The 23884-nt window shown below is 42.8% G+C and overlaps 2 protein-coding genes across 14 annotated transcripts in view; one reads left to right on the top strand and one right to left on the bottom strand.

Annotated features, from left to right (window-relative positions):
• Positions 1–588: 588 nt before the first annotated feature.
• Positions 589–15579, bottom strand: ZNF239 (zinc finger protein 239). 11 transcript variants are annotated; one of them, XM_028481481.1, is made up of 6 exons: positions 14769–15375; positions 14613–14653; positions 9571–9754; positions 8639–8764; positions 4325–4461; positions 589–2119 (listed from the first exon to the last, which is right to left on the bottom strand). In XM_028481481.1, exon 6 carries the CDS (start codon positions 1860–1862, stop codon positions 642–644), a length of 1221 nt encoding a protein of 406 aa, XP_028337282.1. In that variant the 5' UTR covers positions 1863–2119; positions 4325–4461; positions 8639–8764; positions 9571–9754; positions 14613–14653; positions 14769–15375; the 3' UTR covers positions 589–641. The 11 variants fall into 11 exon arrangements, with proteins under 11 accessions (XP_028337282.1, XP_028337284.1, XP_028337285.1 ...); XM_028481483.2 differs by lacking the exons at positions 9571–9754; positions 14769–15375 and adding an exon at positions 15532–15579; XM_028481484.2 differs by lacking the exons at positions 9571–9754; positions 14769–15375 and adding an exon at positions 15382–15516.
• An 82-nt stretch (positions 15580–15661) lies between these two features.
• The window catches only part of ZNF485 (zinc finger protein 485), a 586403-nt gene continuing 578180 nt past the window's right edge, over positions 15662–23884 (top strand). Inside the window, exons 1-2 of one of the 3 annotated variants that reach the window (XM_055081183.1) lie at positions 15662–15687; positions 17016–17128. The gene's annotated coding sequence lies outside the window, so the exon portion shown is untranslated. Of the gene's footprint in view, positions 15781–17015; positions 17129–23884 lie in introns of all 3 variants that reach the window. The other 2 variants (XM_055081182.1, XM_055081181.1) reach the window with 2 other exon arrangements.

Raw genomic sequence — 23884 nt, 5'->3', positions numbered from 1 at the left:
AGCTGCACCCAGGAAAAACAACTACTTACGTTCTTGAGCAGTTGCCTTGTGGGGAGGAGGGGGAGGGGTCCCACATCCTGTAGTGTGTGGGGTGTACTGCACGAGTTGCTCTTCTCCACGTTCTTGTGAGGCCACAGGCTGTAGTACGTGTGTGCAATAACAGATTTCCATGCCCATTATATCTCCAACCACCCCCTCAACCTAAAACTAACATATATTCTATAACCAGAATTTAGAGAGGGCTACTCAGGGCTGGAAGGAAATAGGAAAACACAAGGCACGTGATTTGAAGAAAAGCCAAAGTTCCAATTTCTCAGAGAATGTGAACAAAGGAAACATGTTCTGCTTCGACAAATAGAAGTTTCTTGCACTTAAAAATGCTGGGTAGGATACGTAGTTCTAGTAACACTGGCTGAACAGCAAAGTACAGACGTTTTCACTCTACCCATCTGAGGAACAAGGACAATCAATTCACTGTGTAGCGTAACAAAGTGCTTGGTAGTTAAATACTTTAAATGAATGATTTTCCAGTGAGGGAACTTATCTGAATAACTCTTACTATATCCTGAGAATATAAAAGTAAGAGTGATGTTAAAAATATTTAAGTCTTTAGAGTACAAGCATGCGATTGAAGACCTCATTTAATGGGGATCTTTCCTGTGGACCCGCTGATGGATGTGGAGGTTGGAGCTCTGGCTGAAGCCCTTCCCACACTTGCTGCACTCATAGGGCTTCTCTCCAGTGTGGACTCTCTGGTGGATGAGGAGTTTGGAGCTCTGGCTGAATCCCTTCCCGCACTTGCCGCAGTGATAGGGCTTCTCCCCAGTGTGGACTCTGAGGTGGATGCGGAGGTCTGAGCTCTGGCTGAAGCCCTTCCCGCACTCATAGCACTGGTAAGGCTTCTCCCCCGTGTGTGAACACCGGTGGATGTGAAGGTTTGAACTCTGACTGAAGCCCTTCCCACACTCTCCACACTTGTAGGGCCTCTCCCCCGTATGGATGCGCTGGTGGATGTGCAGGTTGGAGCGCTGACTGAAACTCATACCACACTCCCCGCACTCATAGGGCTTCTCTCCAGTGTGCACTCGCTGGTGGATGTGCAGTTTGGAGCTCTGAGTAAAGCCCTTCCCGCACTTGTCACATTTGTAAGGCTTCTCGCCTGTGTGGACTGAGTGATGAATGAGCAGACTTGAACTCCTCGTGAAGCCCTTCCCACACTTGTCGCACTTATAAGGCTTCTCATCTGCGTGGACTTCGCGGTGGATGAGGAGACTTGAGCTTCTCGTGAAGCCCTTCCCGCACTGATCACATCTGTAGGGCTTTTCTTCTGTGTGGTCCCTCTGATGAAGGACTAGCTCTGAGCGCTCACTGAAGTTCCTACCACACTGACTACATCTGTATAGTTTCTCGGCAGTGTGGATTTTCTCACCTGGGTGACCACCTGGGCTGGTGGTACGTATTTTCCCACAGTCATAATGGGTACAGGGCTTCTCCTCTGTATGAGCTCTCTGATGACTACAACTGATCACCCATGATTTCCAACCACAAATGTCCTTGTGGTTACAGTCAAAGGGATCCAAGGATTCTTTCGACTGGCCAATCTGGCATATTGTGTCACCTCTGAATGAGGGCGAGACCACTTCTTTTACATCAGACACGAGTTTATTTTGAAGGTTCTCTGAACAATGGTTGATGGGAGGACTTTTGCCCTCTGAGATTTTCCTCTCAGTGCTTTCTTCAGTTACAAACAGACTTTTGCTTTCCTGAGGATCTTGGGGCTCATTCTTACAGAACGTCACTGAGGAGTCCTGTGTGGCCATTTGGCTTGGGACTTTCCAAGACAAATATTCTTCACTTTCCATGTTTTTTAAATCATCACTCTGAAGAGTCACCAAACTGCTTTTGTTTTTGGAAATATGAGAAGATGCTTCTCCCCACTTTTGACAAGGGGGAAGATCTAGTTCAGGGTTCCTGTACACTGAAGATTCACAATTTAATCCTGACTCCCAGTTATTGTACTGGCCGTCTCTTCCAAAATTTGCCAGGAGGAAAGCTATTCAGGTGAGAGATAACCTAAGTCCTTTCTGTTGATTCTCCACAGAATTTTCATTCAAGTCTCCTAGGGAACAAAGAGAATTCAATGATAACAAACAAAGGGTAGATTTCAAGATTTCAGAACTGCAGTGCCTAAGGTAACTAGCAAAAAGTTCAGTCTTGTCCTTATAGTCATGTCCTTTGGGTTAATGTTAGGAAGGGAGAGGGCTTGGGTACACAAGAAGAAATCTTGTCTCTGCTTTTAAGTAAAGCCAATAAAAGCATTCATATCCCAGCCCTGCAGAAGGCTATGGATCCCACATCCTTGCCACATGTCATTTCACTTTACTTCATTTTATTTTAATTAAATTTGCATTTAATTGGTAATCTAATAGATGCTGGGGATACAAAGAAGAAAATAGAAATCCTTTTGCTTGACACAACTAGAGTCTACTGGGAAGAAGGACAAATAGGTCAACAATAATACCATGTAAGTGCTACTATAGATGCATGCGCAGCCAGTCATGGGAGCACAGAGTAGGGGCATTCAGCTCAAACCTTGGGGAAGATTTCTGGGAGCAAATGTAAGGGAAAAAAAAAAAGTGAAATGTGGAGAGAAAATAGGACATGTTCAAAGGGCTTGGTGTGTACTCAGAGATCCCCTCCGAGATGTAAAGCTATTAAAGGATTACAACTGGGAATGAAACGACTGACTTTGATTATAAACATCATCAGAAATGAGCAAGACTTTAAGGCAGAGAGAGCTGCTGTAGTGAATCAGAAGAAAAGTGATAAGAAGGATAGTTATGGAGAGAAAGGGAGAGATTCATTCTAAATCACATGATGACTGACTAAACTCAAAAGGGAAAGGAGGCACCAAGCATGATCCTCAAGTTCCTTGAGTGACTTTGGTATGGGGGTCCTATACCATAACATAGGGAATCAATCTCCAAGGCTGGAGTGGGGAAGGGTGACAGATAACAAACTCAGAATCTGACTTGTTTAATTTGTGGTGTTGGTGGAACATTCTTGCACTGTTCAGTAAGCAGTGAGATACATGGGTCTGGAACTCCTGGGAGAGAACTGTGCTAGGAATACAGATTTTAGACTTACTATAGACGGTCCCTGACTTATGATGGCTTGACTTACGATTTTTCGACTTTATGGTGGTGTGAAAGAGATGTGCATTTAGTAGAAACAGTACTTTGAATTTTGATCTTTTCCTGGGCTAGCAATATGCTGGACAATACTCTCTCATGATGCTGGGCAACGGCAGCACCCACAGCTCCAAGCAATATGCCTATAACCATTCTGTTTTTCATTTTCAGTGTAGTATGCAATAAACTTCAGGAGATATTCAACACTATTATAAAATAGCTTTGTGTTAGATGATTTTGCGCAACTGTAGGCTAATTTAAGTGTTCTGAGCATGATTAAGGTAGGTTAGGCTAAGCTATGGTGTTCGGTAGATTAGGTGTATTAAATGCATTTTTGACTTAACACTATTTGCAATTTACAATGGGATTATGGGAATGTAACCCCATTGTAAGTCAAGGAAGATCTGTGGTATGTATGTTGGTCAAAACAATTAGCGTGAAGATCCTCATATTACACTGAAATGACAAAAAAACAAAAACACAACAGTTTGGGAAAAAAAGAAAGGTTGTCATCACTAGAATGCTGGGGAGCTCCTAGTGATAAAGAGCAGATGGATGAGGTCTAATGGAGAAACTAGAAAAAAAACAAATGCACAGCTCAAATTATGTATACAAAAAGCCTCCTAAAGAAGTAGGAGAAATTCTCAAGAAGTCCTAGAAATTCCAAGCTCAGAATCAACAATTATGAAGTAAGAGAGGTTTTATTCTGGAAAGAGGTTTATCAAATCATGTTAGGCATTTCTAAGGGCTCAACTAGTTGCTGCAGTACCACTCTCCCAACGACCCTCTTCCCCACAAAAAATGAAATACTGGGAGGCTAAGGGTAGCAGCCTCGTATAAAGCTTCAAAAACAAAATAAATTGTCTGCCAAAGAAGGACTCCTAATAGTATTATTTGGGCTGAAGAGGGAAGCAGAAGCTGAGGTAATGCCAAACCTGTACAATGACAGGACTGAGGTACAAAAAGGAGCAACTGACTCCACATGTACCCAGGATAAAGCCTCAAGAAAACCTGTGAAGTGGAATTTCTGACAAGGAGGACACCCCAGAGCTGGAGGCTGAAGCAGGGCATGTCCCAGATAACTTACTGGCCTGAAGAGGTAACCTCAAAAAAAAAGGGTCTACATCACTCACCATCTGGATTCTTATTATTGGATCCATCCCAAGCCCAATCAGCAGAGGTGTCCCCTGTAAGTAGAACACGCATGCACCAAAAAGGGTTGAGCGTCAGCTGAGGATGTACACTCCAGTATCATACTGTGAACATAAGACTTTTTTGGGGGAAAAAAAAGAGACAATTGAGAAAACATAAGGAGACAAAAAAAAATGTAGAAAACTAACATCAATAAAGAGAGACACAAACTCAAGAAACAGTAAACAGAGGAAATAGAATTTAAAAGGTTAATTAAAATCCCAGAGAAATCTGAGCGGATATCACATCTAAAAAAATGGGACAATCTAATAATAAAATATAAACACATTGCTATGAAGAATAATCAGAATTCTTCTAAATTAATGAAAGGATTGAAAAAGATGATAATCATAATATTTTAAGATCTACTATGCTCATTTGAAGCACTCAGACACTGGTTGCATGATCTTATGTGAGAGGAACTATTAGGACACCCATTCTACACCAGAAGAAACCAAGGTTGAAATGATCAAGTAACTTGTGTCATAGCTACCAGGTGTCAGGCAGTCTGATCCTAAGGCCTGCAATCTAGATGGGCTGAAGAGCAAAATGAACATCCGGCTAAGGTGGAAGATTGAGGGGTACTCCTGGAATGAAGAGTAAAGGGTAGAGAGATGCAAAGATAAAAATTAAAAGCCCATCTTGTAGGAGTTTGATGAATATAGTGGAGGTAGAATGAAGGGAAAGAAATGATCAAAGAACTAACAGGAAAAAAAATGTTTTTGAGAATTCAAGATTCAGAGGTCACTAAATGTGAAACCTCAGGACGTCAAGGAAAAAAAACCCAAACAAACCCAGAAAATGCTAAAAGCATCCAGACAGAAAAGCCGGTTATTTGCAAATATAAATGAGAATTATATTGACAATGAACTACTAAACAGCAATATTGTATACCTGAAGTTAACTGAGCAATATCTTCTAATTTTGGAGGTTAAGTGATTGTGAAATTAGCATTCCATTCTATACCCAGCCAATCAAACATTTCAGTGGGAGGAATAGACACTTTGTCAGATAAGAAAGGATTTAAACAATTACTGAAACAATTATTCAGCAATGTACTGTAGCAAAAAATTTTTAAACTACTTTAAGAATAAGATGATATACAATAAATAGCAGTGAGCAAAGAAGTCAATAAAACAGACAAGCTGAATCAATCGTTGATATATAAAAGAATATAATAATTAACCAAATCAACCAAAACTCTGTAAAACAGAATGGAAAGGAAAAAACCCCAAATAAAATATATTTTAAAAAGCAAGTATTAGTTTTAGGAAAGGGAAAAAACAAACAAAAAAAGGAACTGTAATCACAGTATACTATTTGACTCTGCAGGAACAAGAATTATGAAGTCAAAGCAACTAAGCATTAATCACTGATGCGACTGACAAATTCTTGGAAAGCTGTGCATGTTGGGAGAAATAATGTAAAAGAGCTAAATCCTCATCTATGATGTAAAGAAGTCAATACAAAATACCAAATATTGATAAACTGAAAAAATTGCAGCATACCATAATATAATAAATTCAAATTAAAACTATAATGAGGTGCCATTTTCTACCTATTAACACTGGAAAAAACCCAAAGCATGATGACACAGCTTGTAAGTGTAAACTGGTATCACCCCCGGACCCCAGAAGGACATTTTAACAATTATGTATCAAAATCACAAATGCATGCACTCAGCAGTCCAGCTTGGGGGTTTTATTCTTCAGATTTCCTGGCACAGTTGTGAAGTGATACTTGCTCAAGATTTAGTCACTGCAGACAGTTTGTGACAGCAAATGACCAGAACCTGGGTAGAGTGGAGTTAGGGACATGAAAGAAGTTTCCACTGTGCACCTTTTAATTTGTTTTTGTTTTTATAGTATAACTTTAATCATTTAAAAACATTTAGTACATTTGCAAATCTTTTCTTTGCTACTCATGTATAATTTGTTTTCTGCCCTTCTCCAGCTTGTCCAAAATCCTCAGTGTACATTTTTTCCCGGCATTTTTAGCCATAACTGCAAGTAACATTGTGCATATTTTAATGCTGCTTTTCTTAACCATGTGAATGCATTTATTCTTTAAAAAGAGGAAAATAAGTAACTGCATGAGCATATTTGTAAATATGAAGGCAAACACCATAAGGAACAAGTGAAAGGATTCAAACTGAGTGCTTTGAGAAGCCACTCTGTGGCATGAAGAGCAGCAGAGCAGGGAGACTGGTTTGTATTATAAGCCTTTCAATAGGATTTGTTTTACCTAGGTGAATGTATTACTTTTTGTGCACAGTTTGCAAAGTTTAAAAGTAGTGGCAAAAAGAAAAAGGAAAAAAACACTGAGAAAAGCTGTGCAGTTGGAGCAGTTAAATCAGGAGGTGGGCTGAAGTTATTAAATGGTCAAAGGACACTGCTTCAATATCCTTGCTGTACAATACATGGGAACGGCTGCAGAAATGACAGGTCTATGAAAATCAGTGGAGGAGGAACTGTATTAATGGTAGGTTTTATAAGCAGTAGTGAAATCTTGTGATAACTGTTTTTTTAAATATTTAAATATTATCAAGAATGAGTATGTAATAGTAGAAGAAAATGCTGACGTAATGAGAAAAGGGGTCCTTTTACAGGGAGTTAATATGACGTAACAAAGATCTCTAAGACATACGATGTAAAACACCCAGTTGAAAAATACATACAGTATAACCTCATAAAATTTTTAACACATATTTGTAAAATGCATACATGAACACCGAAAAAACGGATACACAAGCTATTATTAGTGATTTTACTTCATCTGTGTTCTTTGAATTTTGTGATTTTTATATCTTACTTGCATAAAAAAAGTTGGAAAACTATGTTCAATTTTATATCAAAGAAAAAGGAAAACCTAGAGCAGAGCTTGAAACTGTAAGCATAGATCCTACCTCACTTTTGCCTCTCTGCAAACCAGTCTATAAAGCAGTCCCAGTGATCCTGGGTAAATCAGTTCATACCATTTCATTGTTCTAATGGCTTCTCACTGAACGCAACACAAATTCACATTTTTTACCCATGCCTTTAATGCCATGAATGAGCCAGGCCCCACTCTATTCTTCCCAGATGCTCCCTGTATTCTGGCCACACTCCTTCTTTTAGGTCTTTGGGTCTTCCCTTGCACTATTCTCTTGCCTGGAATATTCTTCCCCTACCCAGTCACCTGTTTAATGCCCATTAATCCTTTGGAACTCAGTTTAAATATCACTTCAGAAGCTTTCCTTGAAACTCTCAACAATACATACTTCACCCTTGTCCCATCCCATGCCTTCATTCTCTCAGAACACAATTCTCTATCCTTCATAGGACTTACTGAATTTATTTATAGTAACATACTGTGTTTACCATAATGTCTCTTTTACAAGACTGTAAGACATATTTCTTTGCTGCTAAACTCTACAGCAGTCAATTTTTAAATCTTGACTATGTACATATAGCAGCGGAAGTATTAGATACATTGCTTTCCCTCCAGAAAGCTGGCTGGAAACAAGAAAATAAATCAGACTTGCAGATCCAATGGTTAAAATAAAAGCATATAAAATAATATGTAATCAGGTCTGAGCCTGTGTGAGATATAAATTGAAAGTTCTGAGAAAAGAAGGAGGTCGAAAGGGAGGGGTGGTCAAAGATTTCACACAGGTAATGGAGTTCAAACAAAATCTTAACGGACAAAATTAACCAGAAACCAGAGCATGGTAATCAAAGGTCCCAGAACAAGGAAGCATGGAGGACCTCAGGGAAACAGGCTTAGCTGGAAAGGAGGGTGACATTGGGGCAGCAGAGAATAATGCTCTATAGGTAAAAGTAGGGCATGAAGGGCCCTGAAAGCCAGGTGGGGAGTTTAGAGGCTTTACACCAGGAACTAAAGGTAATGGGCATGGAGAATTCTCCAATATATAATGATCTTCAACTTGCTCCAACTGAGAGAGCACATCTGAAAAACACACAGGGATTGGGTGACTGTGTGGGGAAAAAAAAAAAAAAAAATTCAGTCCCAAACTCTGGCTTGTAAGTGATGGACCAGGTATGGTTTCTTGGACAACTCAGTAAGGTTACCATTCTCCAATTCTTACCAAGTAAAGTTCTTTAGCTGCTTAGAATAATCAGAAACATCCTTTTCTGCCAAAAAGAAATTAGGAAACTGATTCCTGACCTACAGCTCCCGGGGCCCAAGCCCAAATGATATTTAAAATTGAAGAAACAGAGACTCCAGTGCACTGGTGTCCAGGTTCATGTTCTTACCCACTGAGACCAAGTGACTGTAGTTTTCCAGCATCACAGCTGTGTGCAGCTTCCTCTGAGCAGGGTCCAACAACCCCACTCCTCCTCGGTGAAATCCACAGAGACATCCTTGAAGGTTACTGGTTCCTAAAAGATTAAGCACATTCCTCCTCAACTAACAACCATCTGCACAAACGCCCCAGAAGGAAGGTGAGGTTGGGAGCACTGAAGAGGGGAGAAGGGTACAGAGGAAGTGTGCAGTTCAAGGATCGGGGTGATCCAAGTCAGGTTTGGATGGAAAACCTTTCCTTTCTCATCTCCTTTGCTACTTCCTTCCCAATACTTCCCCTCCTGCCCACAACTCACCCAAGCTCAAGGCTATACAACTAATGAATCTCTCCTTATCAGTGTCATCTCATGGTCACTGCTGAGTTGTCCTTTCCGCCCCATTCCTACTGTTATCCTGACAACCTCAACACTCATGAGAACAAATTACCCAACACGCTAACTTCACATTTCTTAATCTCTCTCTTTTTTTTTTTTTTGGCTGCGTTGGGTCTTCGTTGCTGCAGGCAGGCTTTCTCTAGTTGCAGCGAGAGGGGGCTACTCTTCGTTGCAGTGCGCGGGCTTCTAATTGCGGTGGCTTCTCTTGTTGCAGAGCATGGGCTCTAGGCGCGCAGGCTTCAGTAGTTGTGGCTTGCAGGCTCTAGAGCGCAGGCTCAGTAGTTGTGGCACACAGGCTTAGTTTCTCTGCGGCATGTGGGATCTTCCTGGACCAGGGCTTGAACCCATATCCCCTGCACTGGCAGGTGGATTCTTAACCACGGCGCCACCAGGGAAGTCCCTCTTAATCTCTTTAATGCCAATGATCTCTGCCTCAACAACCATAATTAGGGCCATTTCACTATTTGGACCACTGTTCTTTTGAAATATTAATATCTCAAAATTCACACCTTAAAAACATCTTCCTATTTTTTCTCCTCTTCCTCCTCCATGACATCTGCTTTATCAAGATCACCATCCTTTGATCCTTCCTCTTTTTTCCTCTCAGCCAAAGTACACTTCTGATCTCAATTTTTTCCCTAGTCATATAAATCATATGTCCTTTCTTCTTCTAAACTAAGTAGTTGACCATTCCTGGAAGAAATAAAAATAGCACATTTACACACAACCAAAAAATATTCTCCTTAGGTATTCCCATAGACCTCTAGCCCTAAACTTTCTCCTCAACTCCACGCTCCAATTTCCCACCTACATCTACACTTGGATGTCTAAAAAGGCACTTAAGACTCAACAAGCCCCAAACAGAATTCTTGCTCCCAACAATCTCCATCAGTATCTGGTCTTCCCTTGTTGTCCCCATTTTAGTAAAGAGCCACACGACGTACCCAATTGCTCAAGCCAAAATCCTGGAAGTCATTTTGATTCTCTTCTCACTTCCTCATATTTTATCCATCACCAAGTCCTCTCAACTCTGCCTCTAAAACATATCTGAAGCTACCCATTTCTTTTCACCTTGCACTGTTATCATTACAAGTCCCAGCCTTCATTAACTCTCCACCTGCACTAACCTCCTAAATTTGTATCTCTTGCTCCCCCACGTGATGGATTTTCCACACAGCAGCCTGGGTGATCTTTCAAAACACATACCACTCAAGGCATGAAACTCCCCAAAGGCATTTCCATGGACACCGAGTAAAATCCAGGTTCTTCATCTTGGCCTGCAAGGCCTTGCAGACTGGGGTCCTGTCAATTCTCCAATCTCAGCCTGAGTCCCTCCTCCCTCACAAGTCACCTGGCCCCTGTGACCACATCAAACTCATCCCACCTAATGGCCTTTGCACTGGCTATCCCCTCTGCCCAGAATGTTCTTTCTCTACATCATTCAGATCTCAGTCGAACCGCTGCCACCTCAGAGAAGCATTTCCTTGTCTGACTAATCCATGGGAGCATCCAGTAAATATCATTTCTCCCTGTTTTATTATCTTTGTACTTATGCCTTATCTCATCTTCTAATTTATACATTTTCAGTCTGTCTCTCCCTACTAAGTTCCCCAAGAACAGAGGCTGCCTGATTTGTTCATGGCTGCATCCCCAAGGCCTCAAGCAGGGCCTGGCATGTAAAAAGAGTCCAAATACTTATTTATTTAACCTCACAGTAAGTCTGGTTCCCTCCAAGGTTCTATTGATGGAGCAACACTTCTTGAACTATCTCTGGTGAAGAACCAGTTTCTTTTAAGATTTTTCTAACATGTCACAGACGTATTTTTTAAAATACAATTTTTAAAAAGTTACTAGAAAATAAGAATGCAGACCTATAAAATACCAATGCCAATTTTTAAAATTAGATTCAACAGATATAAAATTAAAAAAAACTCTCAATTTCTGTCCTTATGTCTTTATAGACTGGTAACAAGCAGTTTGTGGGCTGGCACCAGTCTGCAGGCCACACCCTGAAAAGCAGAGGATGGAATATACACAAAACAACTGAGAGCCAGTGAAGCCCAAAGCAGCGGTTCAACTTGGGGCCAGGGGAGTACCCAGTAACCTTCAGAAGTGCTGACACCATAGGCCTCAGCCTGAAGGGGCACCACCCACACCCTCCTCAGGAAACTGAGGACAACCAGGTCCCCCGGCAGGAGCGACTCTACCCTACTAGTCACCAAAGGAGAAGCAGCTGTTTCCTCCCAGGCTCTTCTCTAAAGGTCACAGTTTCCACTGTGTCTGAGGAAAAGGGATGAGGTTGGACTAGAGAAGGCTGCAAGGCCCTGTGCAAAGGTGGGACAAAGAAGAAGCAGAAGCAGAGGCTGTGGCCTTAGAGGCATAAACACACCTGTTAGGAAAACAGGGCTGGGGAGTATCAGCAGTCAGATTAGCTACTCCTCTTTTGGACTTTTTCTTTTCAGAGACAAAAGGTTTCTTTCTGTCCATGGATAACTTCTCCTTGCACATTCTAGATGGAATCCTTTCTTCCCTTCTGAGATTCAAGTCCATCAATGATCTCTCTTCTCTTTTATTTTTTAATCCATCTTCCACCTTGTCATCTGAGATGTCTAAGACTCCTTTCCTACCTTAACCATAATCAAACCACTTCTTGTCAATTCTATCTCCTAAATCTCCCTCCAGCATGTTACTTCTTCTTATCTTTGCTCCTACTATTCTAGGAAAGGCCCTCATTTCTTAGCTAGGCCACAATAACTCTTTACCAAATCTTCAAAATACAAGTTTTGTCATGTTTCAATCCAAGGATCGGACAGTCAAGAGTTATTAATTTTTTAAGATCCCACAGATAAAGTGGTAGGGAGAATTCCATGCTGAAAACAGAAAGGATATGTTGATGGACCACCAACTTTGTAGTAGGCTGAAAATTCCAAGATGAGAAATGGTATGAGAGTGGACCAAATTAGAGGACTCAGTGTGTCAGGGGAAAGGAAAAAGAGGAAACAGTGGTCTTGCTAAAGCAAGACAAAGTTGGAAATGAAAGAATCTGAATAACGAATAATCTCCCCAAGGTACCAGTGGAGCTATTCAGTCACCCCAAGGTGGAACTTGTGCTTCCTGTGGGAGAATGGACTCAGTATCCTGAAGGCCAACCAAAGTATAAGGCTACAGGACAGTAGTTTCTGTACTAATGTAAATGTCAAACTCCTCGAAACTACATATATCACATAGCTTAGCACTTCCTTTCCAGAGCCCACCCCTGCTAGATCCAACAATTTACTTAGGGGCAGGAAACAGTGATCCAGAAGGCAGTGATGGGCAGGAGCTGTCATCACCCTGGATTACCTATAGTCATCCGAATGTCATGCTCTAGTCTAGAAGAGCCCTTTACATGTTGCTCCTGCCCTGACTTATATTTCTCCCATCCTCCCATCCATTTCAGTTTCAGGACAATCAACAACCTCCTTTCTGAAGCATAAGGATATGTTAAATGTCTCCTTCTCAAAGATCTCACAGTATCTTGCATATACCTCTACTACAGCTATTAAATTTGTCTCCCAAATTGGCTATAAGATTCTCAGGGATAGGAACCACACTCAACTAATCTTTAAATCCTCAGCAACTAGCACAACTGACTCAAAATCTAAATGGTAAATATTTATAAATTCACATTCAATTTAAGTAATGAAACAAGAGAAAACTTGAGATCATCAAACTCAGTACTCTCATTTTAAAGATGAGAAAACTAAGGTTCATAACTGTGAAGTGACTTATCCAAGGTCACAGAGGGAGAGTGGGGTTAAATGGGACTCCTGCCTTTCAGCAGACTCAAAGACAATTCCTGGTACACAGAAAACAGTAAGTACTGGTGGAATGAAGTCCTTTCTTTAAATTCAAAAAATTATTAACATATGCCAGAATCTCAAAATTTCACTATACTAGCAATCCCCAACTTCATCACCATGAATAATCTTCATTAGGGAAGAGAGAGAAGGAAAATAAAAAGAGCACAGGGTCTTACTTATGTCAATCTTTGCTGACATTCTCAATTATTTTCAAGGCACAGAGATGTCATGCTTTCAGAACCTTGAAGCAGCTTACTGTCCTCTAAACAAACCAATTTTTATAAGAGCTCATGCTGTCTTCCTATGGATGTAAGGATAGTTTTTGCCAAGCAAAAAGATGGTCTTACTGGTGGTGGTGTTAAGAACTAATTTTTTTTTCCTTAAAATCCAGCCTGTACACCTGAAACATGGTAAATCAACTATACTTCAATTTAAAAAAATGTCATCTAACTATAAAAAAAAATCCAGCCTGATATTTTATTCAAATCACTTCTGGTGTGATGACCTGTTTAGTTACAGAGAAGAAACAGCATGGAGTTAGAAAACATGGGGTTTACTTCTCACTTTGCTGCTCTCTGCTATAAGAGAAATGGTGCTTCCCCTCAGCTCCCTGAGAATTAGGGCTCTCCTCTGTAAGAGGATGGCACCAAGGCAGAGAAGGGGCTGGCTGACCCTTTCCTTTTCCAACATTCTATAATACTAAGTGTCAGTCTTGACGTAACTTTCTAGAAATGGTTTTGTGGAGACAAATGAGAAACTGTTTTTTAAAAAACTGCTACTTTTTAGAAGTAATTCAACAGTTTACTGTACCAATTAAACATGTAGATATGTTGGTAAAGGGAACAAAACCACCAGAGCACACAAGATGAGCAACCCATCTTATCTACCTTAGTGATGTTCATATCAAGTATGTAGAGAAGTATTTCACAATAAATGCAATAAATCTTTGGATGTACAAAAGGTCAAAGGGATAAAAAAGTGAAATTCTCCTTTTAGTAGGTCTAGGGGAATGGTGCCTAGGAACCTTTATTTCTTAAAAGAACACCACAGATAATTCTGATGCACAGCCTGGTTGAGGAGCATTCCTGGGAGTGATATGGTAATTACGGTGTTGTTATGTAACAAATATTCTCATGTCTTTAACGCATTCACGTTTAATAAATGATTATTGGTAATGTGCATACTTTTTTTCATATACATCACCTGCTCATGAAGAAAAGCACCGTAATTTATAATTCTATTTGTTTTCCTGAGACCACTTAGCACTGGACTGAGCATGTAACAGCTTTGAATGACTTTCAATGTGCGTGAAATGCCTGGCAGGAAAAGGCATGCTTTGAGAGACAGGACCAGACAAAGATGCTGTGTAGAGTCTTTCAATAAAAGAGCATAGCCCAGTGCTCTGGGGAGTGGGCCAAATTCATGGAAGCAGAGTAGTTCACTGAAAACTGAGGTGGAATTTAAAGTCAGCAGATTATCTGTGCAGACTCTGGTGACATCATTTGATAGCTATATGCTCTTAGTATCTTAATGTTCCTACACCCATCTTTATAAAATACTGTATGTCTCACGCTGAAGTCGGACAATAAATAAAAAAAACACACAACCAAGACAGGACCTGACACCAGATACGCACTCAATTAATGCTGATGTCCTTCCCAAGAAAGAAAGGTTATTTCCATTCTCAGAAAAGAGAAACCCCAACTCACCTGGAACTTGGTCATTTTCTCCTCTCAAGAAGGATAGATTCCTGAAAAGCAGAGTTAGGGAAAGCGAAAAAACCATGAAAATCAAGTCCACCTTGCAGGACATAGACTAAGCAGTCCAGCAAGACTGTAGGAAAAAACTTAATCAGCTCCTGCTACCTTCACACACACCCTCTGCTGGGGTGCCTTTCCTGTCTCTCCAAGCTGCACCTCCCTCGCCTCTCTCCACTAGGCTTTGGACCAAACAGGCCAAGCCTCCCCCGCAAACCCATGAGGGTAAGAAAATCCCACTGGCCCCAGCAGCTCTAAGATGTGCCCGTTTCCCCAGGCTTTGCGATTTTTGCCCTAACGTTCTAGTTAGAGCAGTAGGAGCTCTCCGGTCGGATGTGTCGTCTCTCGGCAGAGATTTCGGCTGCCCGAGACGCCTGAAGGCCTGACTCGTTTCTGGGGTGCGGGGGCTCTGACGCAATCTCTTTTCAGCGAGGACAGGGCTGTGGGGACGGAAACTTCGGTATCTCACAGGAGCCCCTCTCGGTCCCCTAACGTCCACCGAAATCCTCCTTCGAATAAGGCCAGTCACCGGCGCGGAAAAGGCCGGTGTGGCCAACTGCGAAGCTCCCAGGCCGGCCAAGGCCGGAGCTCAGGCAGGCGAGAGGAGGGCCTCTCGGAGCCGCGGCCGGCTTAGCGCTAGGGGCCGCCTGGTCTCAGGTGACCGCGGCCAGGACTGGGGAACGCCGCGGCGAGCGGACACACGTGCGGCCCGTGCTCGCACCTCCGCCAGGATGCGCGCTCTCCCACGGCAGCCCGCCAGGCTTCCGGGCCCCTGTGGCCCAGCGCCTCCCCCGCGGCACTCCCACAACTCGACCGCCAGACGCCTCTCTGCAGGCCGCGCGAATTGCGCGGCCTGCCATGCCGCTCTCACCTCCCACGTGGAATCCGACACCTGGAAGCACAGGATTTGCTATACGGCCCCGCTCCATCGCCTACAGCCCTGAACTACAAGTCCCAGAAAGCAGTGGGTGGGCCATGCCCACTTCCGGCGTCGACCCAGAGGCTTCGCGAGGCACTGCGCCCAAGGGTAGGGTTCCGTCCGACGCAGAGTGCTTTTCACAGTTTATGAGGCCTGCGACTAGGTCCTTCAGGTTGTTCTGCTGGTTTTTATTGCAAACGCGTAAGAATTATATTAGGAGTGCCCATTAAAATGTTTTTCGTTTTGGTAAAGTGCTACTGGGGGAAAAGAACGTAAATACCACCCGTAATTTCGCTTTACCTTAAAAAATATTTTGGAATGAGCGTCTCTTTCTCACCTCTGAAGTTCATTTGGCAAACATTATTTGAGGTCCTGCTATGTTCCAAGAACTGTTCAAGACACTTAAACAAAAAAAATCACTGTGGATGTTAAATTCTAGTGGCATTTCCCATTAGAGCAATACGTAATTGTGATAAAAGGTATAGTGTGTTATAAGGTTATATGTGTTATGGAAAAAGTGGAGTTGTGTCGGGGCATTGAGGGTGATGGTGCTGGGGTGTGTCGGTTGGGATATGCTTTGCAATTTTATTTTTTATTTTTATTTTTTTTTGGCTGTGTTGGGTCTTCGTTGCTGCCTGCGGGCTTTCTGTAGTTGAACTGAGCAGGGGCTACTCTTTGTTGTGGTGCGTGGGCTTCTCATTGCGGTGGCTTCTCTTGTTGCAGAGCACGGGCTCTAGGCACGAGGGCTTCAGTAGTTGTGGCACGCGGGCTCAGTAATTGTGGCTCGCTGGCTCTAGAGCGCGGGCTCAGTAGTTGTGGCGCATGGGCTTAGTTGCTCCGCAACATGTGGAATCTTCCTGGACCAGGGCTCGAACCCGTGTGCCCTGCATTGGCAGGTGGATTCTTAACCACTGCGCCACGAGGGAAGTTGTTGCCTTGCCATTTTAAACAGGGGATATTGAAACAAAGACTGAAGAGATGAGGGAATCAGTCATGTGACACTCAGCAGTCAGAACTGTTTCGTAAATGTACACAGACATAACTATTTATACAAACAAACTTTTTAAACAAAAACGGGGTCATGCCGTGTGTATACAGGCTTGCAGTTTGCTTTTTAAAATTTGATAGTACTGTGTATCACTGATTTACATAGAAACCTTGCTCGCTGAGACCCTTTTAGTTGCTAATGCCTTTAAGGGAGTGACACCAAAATTCTCCCCAGTGGCTTTTCCATTCACCCTTCACTGAGTGACACAGGGCCACTAGGTCTTTCCAGAATACTTTCCCTGTAGATTTATCCTGGGGGTGAAAGAGCTCTTACCTAGACCTCTCCTCTGTATCTTTCCCCTTCTTGGTGTATTAGTTTCCAACTGCTACTGTAATAAATTACCACAAACTTAGTGACATACAACAAACACAAATTTATTCTCTTACAGTTCTGGAGATCAGAAGTCTGAAATCAGTTTCACTGGGCTAAAGTCAAGATGTGGGCACTGCTGGTTCCTTTTTGAGGCTCTAGAGGAGGACCTGTTTCCTTGCCTTTTCCAAGGTACGTTCACAACCTGTATTCCTTGGCTTGTGGCCTCTTCCTCCATCTTCAAAGCCCATGACTCCAATCTCTGCTTCCCTCATCACATTACGTTTTCTGGCACTGACTCTTCCTGTGTCCCTCTTTTAATGACTAATGCGATTACATCAGGCCCACCTGGTTAATCCAAGATAATCTCTCAACATCACGACCTTTATTTTAAACACATTTGCAAAGTTCCTTTTGCCCTATAAGGTAACATTCACAGTTTCTGGGGATTGGGACATGGACACTTTTGGGGGGCCTAAGACATATCTCTGAGGCTCCTCTGCCTTTTGTCTGGGGAACACAAACTGTCTCACCAGGACCTACTGCTTCTCTATTCATTGATTCTATCACTCTTGCTCTGACTCTCACCCCTTCATGTTCTCACTTCCCGCCTCACCCAGTTTAGAGGTAATGGCCTATCATTATGATCAGTCTCTTGACCCTAACTTACTTGGTTTTATTCTCCTGATCACACACCAAATCTAGTTGAATCCAACTCCCTGCCTGTTCCACACCTGCACCTGTGTAGCAGATGTGGCCTGAGAAAAACACATGGCTCTGATGATTGGTCTCACTTTCAATTTATGACCGCTAAGGTCAAGTGGGCCCTTAATGCTGCCCAACTATCCTATCACATTTTCTTAGTCCATCCATTCTCCTAAATGACTCTCTCACAGTTTCTCCTGTTTCTTCAAGCCTCCAACAGCTCCTTCCATCTCACTCACAGCTGATGACTTTTGCTTTCTATGAGAAAAGAGAGCTTTTATACCTTTACACAAACGCATCTGCCCACCACTCTCCAATGGAGTCTGTATGCTCTACTTTCTATGCTGAATGAACAGCTCCAGTTTCTATTTAAGAAAACTCTCCATTTGTACCCTGAATCTTATCCCCTTTCTCACACATCAGGGCATTCCCATCTCTCTTCTCTGTTACCAATTTTCATTCTATAAAAACCTGGGAGGTCTTCGTTTGGGGCCTACATCTTCTTCGTGTTAAGGTCTTGGGATCTGGTGGCACACTAGTCAGGGAGCACCTGAGTCTTTAGGTCTTATCTGGGGAGCCCTTGGGGGAGACAGAGAAAGAAAGGTGGAGGCACTTCCATTTCCTCCTGGGTGACCTGCTCTGGACTCATGGCCCAAAGTTCATCCTTGCCTATGAACAGTACTGTGGAGTAGGGTTCTTCCTCACTATTCTTAAAATGAAGTCACAGAGGATGAGAGAGAGAGGCAGTGACTTGCCTAAGATCCTGCTTCTGGTAAATGGCAGAGCCAGGATCCAAACTCAGCACCTTGGGTATTGAACTGGGGTCACTTTCACTATAGCACATCTGTCACTTCATCTTTTCAAGGCATCACAATTGGAACAGGTCAGGTTAGAGATGAGGAAAGGAGTTTCTGTTGGCCCCCTTGGGCCCTGCCTCCCAGTCCAGCCTACTAGGGATCACTCTGACACAGAAATGCACCTGACCAAGCTGGTTGGTGGCAGATGCAATTCTGGCCATAGTGGACTTCTAGGACGCTGGAGAAACCACAGTTGGAGCTGGAAAAGGGAGTCCAGGGCTCCTATGTAGATTTTTTTTTTTTTTTTTGGCTCTACGCGGGCCTCTCACTGTTGTGGTCTCTCCCGTTGCGGAGCACAGGCTCCGGACGCGCAGGCTCAGCGGCCATGGCTCACGGGCCTAGCCGCTCCACGGCATGTGGGATCTTCCCGGACTGGGGCACGAACCCGTGTCCCCTGCATCGGCAGGCGGACTCTCAACCACTGCGCCACCAGGGAAGCCCTCCTATGTAGATTTGAGCCCTTTCCGCGACCAGGCTGGCTTCTGACTGGAGCAGGGGCACACAGAGCTCCCTTCTTCCAGATCTCTGTGAGTTCTAAGAATGTCTCCAGCTCTGTTACCCATACTGGTGCCAAAATGTCCTCAAAAGCCATGGAAATGGAGAGGGTGATAAGCAGGGTCTCATCCAGCTCTCTTCACTTTTCAGACTGAGAATTGAGGCCCAGAGAAAAGAAGAGAATTGTTCAGGTGCACCCAGGCAAGCAGGAGGGGAGGGAGGAGGGAAGTTAATCTTGCCCAGTAATGAAGGGCTCTTGGTGCTGCCCTGCTAGGGGTTCAGGAAAGATGGCATCAGGGCTGTAGAAACTCATCATTATAGTTCACATGCTGCTAGAAGCAACTCAGCATCATTCCCGCACTTACTCATTCAAAAGCACTCAGTGAGTATATTCTTTCTACCTTGTCACATGAAATAATGTTTCTCTGCAGGGCTCCACTAGCACTGGGGATGAGAAGGGTTTCAGTGGTTTTCAGTGTTATGAATCCTCTCTTCTCCCCCATCCTCTTCTCCCTTATTGTGTGCTGTTGCTGCGCTTCTCACCTTTGTTCACACTCTACTTGTTGACTTTCAGAAAGATGTTGGGTATAGCCAACTAAGGACTCTAATGAGTAGATACAACTTAAAGGTTGTCCCCTCAATCCAAGGTTAAATGTATCGTAGGATATCCCTAAAGATCTAGAAATCTTTAAACCAAAAAACTGTGGCTCTTTAGATGTTGTATTAGGATAATAGAGATGTTTTAAAACAAAGATCTGTATGGAGTGAAGAGGGTTGGGTTGCCAGATTGAGCAAATGAAAATACAGTATGCCCAGCTAAATTTGAATTTCAGATAAACAATGAATAGTTTTTAAGAAAATATGTGTCCCCTGCAATGTTTTTCTGAAATTCAGATGTTACTGGGCATGCTGTATTTTATCTGGCAACCCTAGAGGAGGGGTATGCTTCCAAGAACTCCTTGAAAGACTCTAAGTGGGTAATTGATCTCTTGTAGGCTAACCCAAAAGATGTGCTAAGCCCTGCCTTCAACTCAGTCACCTGCCACAGAGGAAGAGGCTCTGCAGCTAGCTGCCTAAAACCCTTTAACAGGGAGAGTCCTAACCAGCCCCTTCTGGCTCATCCTGTCCTCTGTCCTCTGTCTTTCCTTCATCTTCAGTGAAAACTCACACCTTCTCCATTTCAGAAGCCAAAGCAGAGCAGCTAAAGGCAGGGGCTGTGGATGAGACAGTCTGGGTTTAAATACAGGTTCTGCCAACAGAAAACTGCACCATTGTGAACAAGTGTATCAGTCACTAAGCCCTGATTTCCTCCTCCATAAAATGAGGCTTACGATACTCTCCCCTTTCAGGCTGTGGTGAGGACTGCATAAAATAATGTGTGAATGGTGCTTATCACCGTGCTGGGCAGTATAAGTTAGCTGTACCATTCTCATTATTGACGTTCGGGTGGCAGCGGTCATTAGGGGCATGCCCTTGGAGACCGAGGCACCACAGAGGATGTTTTGCACCTGCTCCAGGTGTGTCTTGCTCCAGCAAGCCCTTGCGCTTGCTGTCTGCGGCGTCCCTCTCCTTGAATCTCTGACTTTTCATTTCCATTATCTCGGTTAATTCTCACAGCAGCCCTGGGAAGTAGGCAAGCAGAGATTATTAACTGTTTTGCATGTGAGCAAACTGAGGCTACATTTTTTAGCCTCTCTAAACCTTCCTCATCTGCTAAAACAAACAAACAAACAAAAACAACAACAACAAAAAATGGGGAGTAGGGAAACATCCTTATGGCAGCAGAGTTTTAAAAAAATTTATTTTATTGAAGTATAGTTAATTTACAAAGTTTTGTTAGTTTCTGCTGTACAGCAAAGTGATTCAGTTATACATATGTAAACATATATATATACATTCTTTTTCATATTCTTTTCCATTATGGTTTATCACAGGATACTGAATATAGTTCCCTGTGGTGTACAGTAGGACCTTGTTGTTTTTCCATTCTATATATAATAGTTTGCATCTGCTAATCCCAAATCCCAATCCATCCCTCTCCCACCCTGCATCCCCCTTGGCAAACACGAATCTGTTCTCTATGTCTGTGAGTCTGTTTTTGCTTTGTAGATATGTTCATGTGTGTTATATTTTAGATTCCACATGTAAGTGATATCATATGGTATTTGTCTTTCTCTTTCTGACTTACTTCACCTAGTATGATAATCTCTGGGTTCAACCATGTGGCTGGCAGCAGAGTTTTTGAATCTCCTCAAGTCACTCATAAAAATGGGCGGAGTCACCAGGATAGCAGAGAAACATCCCACTGGACAATATCTTTAACAAAACCAGAGTCAGGGTCTCCCCTCAAATTCCAGAATGGGTCAGGTCAAACCACCACTAGGTTTCAGCAACCGCGCTGAGATGGTGAGGGTCATGGAACCCAGAACCTCAAAACTGCCGACAAATAGCCTAGCTTCCCATTCTGAGTGGAATCATCAGCAAGCAGCTGAGAACACTGTTGAAACATGGCTAAGGTTCCACAAGCTCCTCCACAAGCTCCAGTTTGTGGACAAATCCATAAAACTGCAGGAAACTGAAGAAGCCAGGGCTCTCTGGAGAAATGGCTGTTTCATGGCAAAGCATAGCGTTATCCTGAGACAACTTGTCTTCCAGAGAGTGAGGAAGTGCGAAAGATGACTACTATCATGTCATAAGGACCCAGGGCCAACCTGAAGTGCTCCCCTATCTGATTCAAACAAACCAGGTAGAAAAATGTGTGAGGCACTTAGGGAGATTTGAATATGGGCTGGATATTAGATATTAAAGAATTTGTGGGGAAAATGACCAACCAAATGAGAATAAACAAAGGCTATTTATTCAGAGCTTGCTAATGGCAAGGGAGCTAATGGCAAGGGAGTCAGCCACCATGATTTGCATTTTGGCAGAGACTCAAAGGCAGGCAGCTGAGTCCGAAGGCTTTAGAGTGGAAAAGAGGGAAATGGCTTCAGGTACACCCTGTTTGCCGGTTATTGGCGAAAGGAAACTAGAGGGGGCTGACTACAAGCGGGCATCTTATGTGATTGGTTAGGGGAGTATATTTGGTTTACTCTGGTTGGTCCTAAGTTGGAAGTGGGCACAAAAATTAGGGATACTGACAGTTATTAATCAAGACCAGACATTTTGGGGGTGATAGATAGTTTGGCTTCCTGGACTGATTGTGCTAGAGATGGTGATCTGACTTCTTACAAGTCTGACTTACAGCAGGCTGGTTTCCTGGGCTATTTACTGTAGGTAATGGGTTGGTTTGCTGGGCTGGTTGCTGCAGATTGTTTTTTTATGTGGTCTTGCTATTGTCCATTTGCATATTCAGTCTCTCAAAGTATTTATTTTTTTACAGTGTGACAATGGTACAATGTAAAAAATAAAATAAAATGCCCTGAGTCAGGTATATACCTCATAATTAAATAAGCCAGAAAACCAGGACTTCACCAGTGGTCCAGTGGTTAAGACTCTGCACTTCCACTGCAGGGGGTGCGGCTTCGATCCCTAGCTGGGGAACTAAGATCCCATGTGCTGCGTGGCATGGCCCCCCCCAAAAACATCCAGAATACCAAAAGGGAGGGGAGATTGATAGATAAAAGAAAATGGGCACGGGACTTCCCTGGTGGCTCAGTGGTTAAGAATCTGCCTGCCAATGCAGGGGACACGGGTTCGATCCCTGGTCTGGGAAGATCCCACATGCTGCGGAACAACTAAGCCCATGTGCCACAACTACTGAGCCCGCACTCTAGAGCCTGTGAGCCACAACTACTGAGCCCGCGTATCACAACTACTGAAGCCCATGCGCCTAGAGCCGTGTTCTGCAACAAGAGAAGCCGCCGCAATGAGAAGCCCGCACACCACAACAAAGAGTAGCCCCCGCTAGCTGCAACTAGAGAAAGCCCGTGCGCAGCAACAAAGACCCAATGCAGCCAAAAATAAAATAAGTAAAATTTTAAAAAATTTTTTAAAAAAAGAAAATGGGCACAATCTTGATATTTGTTGAATGTGGGTTATGGATACATAGAAGCTAGTTGTATTATTCTATGTTGTGTATATTTTGAAATTTATTTTTATTTAATTTTATTTAATTTTTAAATTAAAAAAATTTTAAACTTTTAAAAATTAATTTCTATTGGAGTATGGTTGCTTTACAATGTTGTGTTAGCCTCCACTGCACAACGAAATGAATCAGCCATACACATACAGAAATCCCTTCCCTTTTGGACTTGCCTCCCATTTAGGTTACCACAGTGCATTAGGTAGAGTTCCCTGTGCTATACAGTATGTTCCCATCAGTTGTCTATTTTATACATAGTATCAGTAATGTATATGTGTCAATCCCAGTCTCCCTGTTCCTCCTGCCCCACCCCTTTCCCCTTGGTATCCATACATTTGTTCTCTATGTCTGTGTCTCTATTTCTGCTTTGCAAATAAGATCATCTATACCCTCTTTCTAGAGTCCAGTATATGCGTTATTATACGATATTTGCTTTTCTCTTTCTGACTTCACTCTGTATGATCCTCTCTAGGTCCATCCATGTCTTTACAAATGACCCAATTTCATTCCTTTTTATGGCTGAGTAATATTCCATTGTATATATGTACCACATGTTTATCCATTCCTCTGTTGACGGACATTTAGGTTGCTTCCATGTCGTGGCTATTTTAAATAGTGTTGCTATGAATATTGGTGTGCATGTGTTTTTTTGAATTATGGTTTTCTCTGGGTATATGCCCAGTAGTGGGATTGTTGGGTCATATGGTAGTTGTATTTTTCGTTTTTTTAAGGAACCTCCATACTGTTTCCCATAGTGGCTGTATCAATTTACATTCCCACCAACAGTGCAGGAGGGTTCCCTTTTCTCCA

This window comes from Physeter macrocephalus, chromosome 20 (genome assembly GCF_002837175.3).
Source record: "Physeter macrocephalus isolate SW-GA chromosome 20, ASM283717v5, whole genome shotgun sequence".
Lineage (NCBI taxonomy): Eukaryota > Metazoa > Chordata > Mammalia > Artiodactyla > Physeteridae > Physeter > Physeter macrocephalus.
This window is presented reverse-complemented; position numbering and strand designations above follow the sequence as displayed.